The following is a 2,451-nucleotide window of genomic DNA, read 5'->3' as shown; positions in this document are numbered from 1 at the left end:
AAAGAAATAGGAAAATAGGATTCATTAATCTGACTTCTTTCAAAAAATATGTTGTCACTATCTGAAGCTAAAATTAGATTTTTCAGAGGACCTAGTTTCTTGCATTTTAATGACTTGCGACTTGCCTTTGACAATCAACGAGCCTAAATTTCTCTCAGTTTTTTTAAGAACATCTGCTCCTTGAATGTCGAGGTTACTATTAAAATAGTTGTGCTAAAAACCATTACAAGTAATCATCTCTTGTGTATAAGTTCTTAAGCAATAAAGTGGTGAACTAAGGGAAGTAAAAGCTGATGCTTGCTGGGTGACATTACTTTCTTTTACAAAGAAACAAAGAGTGCCTCCACTAGAAATATTTTGGAGAATATAGAAATGAGTAGATCTCGTCATAGATGATCTAAGAACCACGAATGTGGTAGGAATTTCTGCTCTCACACAAAAACCCATATATAGTAAACATAGATCAAGTGATCAAGTAAAACTTGGTTAAGTTGGTGTTTCGTACTTACAAATCTTGCAAATAACAAAACGTAACTAGGAGAAATTTGGATCCCGTAGAATTTATTAACAAAGAAGATGTTTTTTTTTTTTGATCTTTATCAAAAAAAAAAAAACTACGTCTTCTTTGTTAATAAATTCTACGGGATCCCAATTTCTCCTAGAAAACATAATCACACTTAGTGGATATTGCTTAGCGCGCGCACGCACGCACACAAACACAAAAAGGCTCTTTAGAATGCTTAGTCTTATTATATTTCTTATTTTTGCAAATTGCAGTTCTACGTATTCTAAACATCGCCAGATTCAGCGATAATCTGGAGGATGAATTTTCTTTGATCCATGAAATTGTGGACGACTATCCTTACATTGCCATGGACACTGAGTTTCCAGGGGTGGTGCTCCGTCCTGTTGGAAATTTCAAGCATATCAATGAGTATAACTATCAGACCTTGAAGGACAGTGTTGATATGTTGAAGTTGATTCAGTTGGGTCTCACATTTTCGGACGAAAATGGAAACTTACCTACTTGTGGGAGCGAGTGCTATTGCATTTGGCAATTCAATTTCCGTGAATTTGACACAACTGCAAATATATTTGCAAATGATTCAATCGAGTTGCTGATGCAGTCTGGGATTGATTTCAAGAAGAACAATGAAATGGGTATTGATGCAAAATGGTTTGGTGAGGTCTTTATGTCTTCTGGAATCGTCTTGAATGATGGGGTTCATTGGGTGACATTTCATAGTGGGTATGATTTTGCGTACTTGCTCAAACTATTAACTTGTAGGACCTTACCAGAAACACAAACAGGGTTCTTTGATTTGCTTAACGTGTACTTTCCGCTGGTTTATGACATCAAGCACTTGATGATGTTCTGTAATAGCCTTCATGGTGGCTTGAACAAGCTGGCGGAACTACTGGAACTCTAGAGAATTGGTATTTGTCATCAGGGAGGTTCAGATAGCTTACTTACCTCATGCGCCTTCAATAAGTTAAAAGATAACTTCTGTAATGGCACCAATGAGAAGTATGCAGGTGTCCTGTATAGTCTCGGTGTCGAGTATGGATCTGATAATAAATAGATTGACTTTGTGTACTTACTGGAAAATAAAATAGAACGAAAGGCTTTAGTGTATGTCGAGTTGGGTAGGTTATGTATCATGTGTCTATAAGAAATTAATTGTGATAAAGTATTTGCAAGACAGTTTGGACTTTCACGGAGGGTACTCAGTTTCTAATCCATTGTTTAATCAGCTTTGAGATTTTCAGCTAAGACAAAAGTTTCTATTTCTACCTTTGGTCATTTCTAATCTACAAAGAGATGTTGGACTATGTTGCAAGATTTCATTAAACCACCCGCACCCGCAAAGGGATAGAAAAGAAGGATGTGTTCCCTCAAATAAGGGAGGAAAATAAAAGGAAGGGATAATACTAATTGCACTTTCAGTCCCTCAAATATTGATAAATTTTGTTTTAGTCCTTGTGGTATTTGAGTAAACACATTCAACTTCCGATTAATAGAAACGTTTATTTTTGTCGCTTTTTGTAGGAAAATATGTTATATTTAGACTATTTAGAATTATATTACTGGTAAACATGGATTAATAGTACAAGATTAACACAACATATGTTAATTTAAGTGGTGGATAATTGATAATCATAGTAAGTTTGTGAATATTCACAAACAATTGGACCAAAATTAGTTTTAAATAATTGAAAGTCACGTATAACAAGGATTGAAATATATCATTAGTTAAGGAATTAAAATGCTATTAATCCCTAAAAGAAATATACCTTTTCTTCCTTATTTCTTGCATTGCAAAATTCAATACAAATGGTGCAGTTTATCTGGAACCGAACTACATGGAATGTTGACATCGGAAAGGCTTTTATAATGTTTAAAAGTTGAAGGTATGTCCCTGCCGCTCTAGCTGGAATGTCACTAAATGA

The 2,451-nt window shown here is 34.8% G+C and overlaps 1 protein-coding gene across 1 annotated transcript; it reads left to right on the top strand.

Annotated features, from left to right (window-relative positions):
- The first annotated feature begins 774 nt into the window (after positions 1-774).
- LOC132606205 (probable CCR4-associated factor 1 homolog 7) lies at positions 775-1,705 on the top strand. Its single transcript, XM_060319601.1, has one exon. It carries the CDS (start codon positions 873-875, stop codon positions 1,428-1,430), a length of 558 nt encoding a protein of 185 aa, XP_060175584.1. The 5' UTR covers positions 775-872; the 3' UTR covers positions 1,431-1,705.
- The last annotated feature ends 746 nt before the right edge of the window (positions 1,706-2,451 follow it).

This window comes from Lycium barbarum, chromosome 8 (assembly GCF_019175385.1).
Source record: "Lycium barbarum isolate Lr01 chromosome 8, ASM1917538v2, whole genome shotgun sequence".
Lineage (NCBI taxonomy): Eukaryota > Viridiplantae > Streptophyta > Magnoliopsida > Solanales > Solanaceae > Lycium > Lycium barbarum.
Note: the sequence above shows the minus strand (reverse complement) of the source record. Positions and strands in the feature narration are given on the sequence as shown.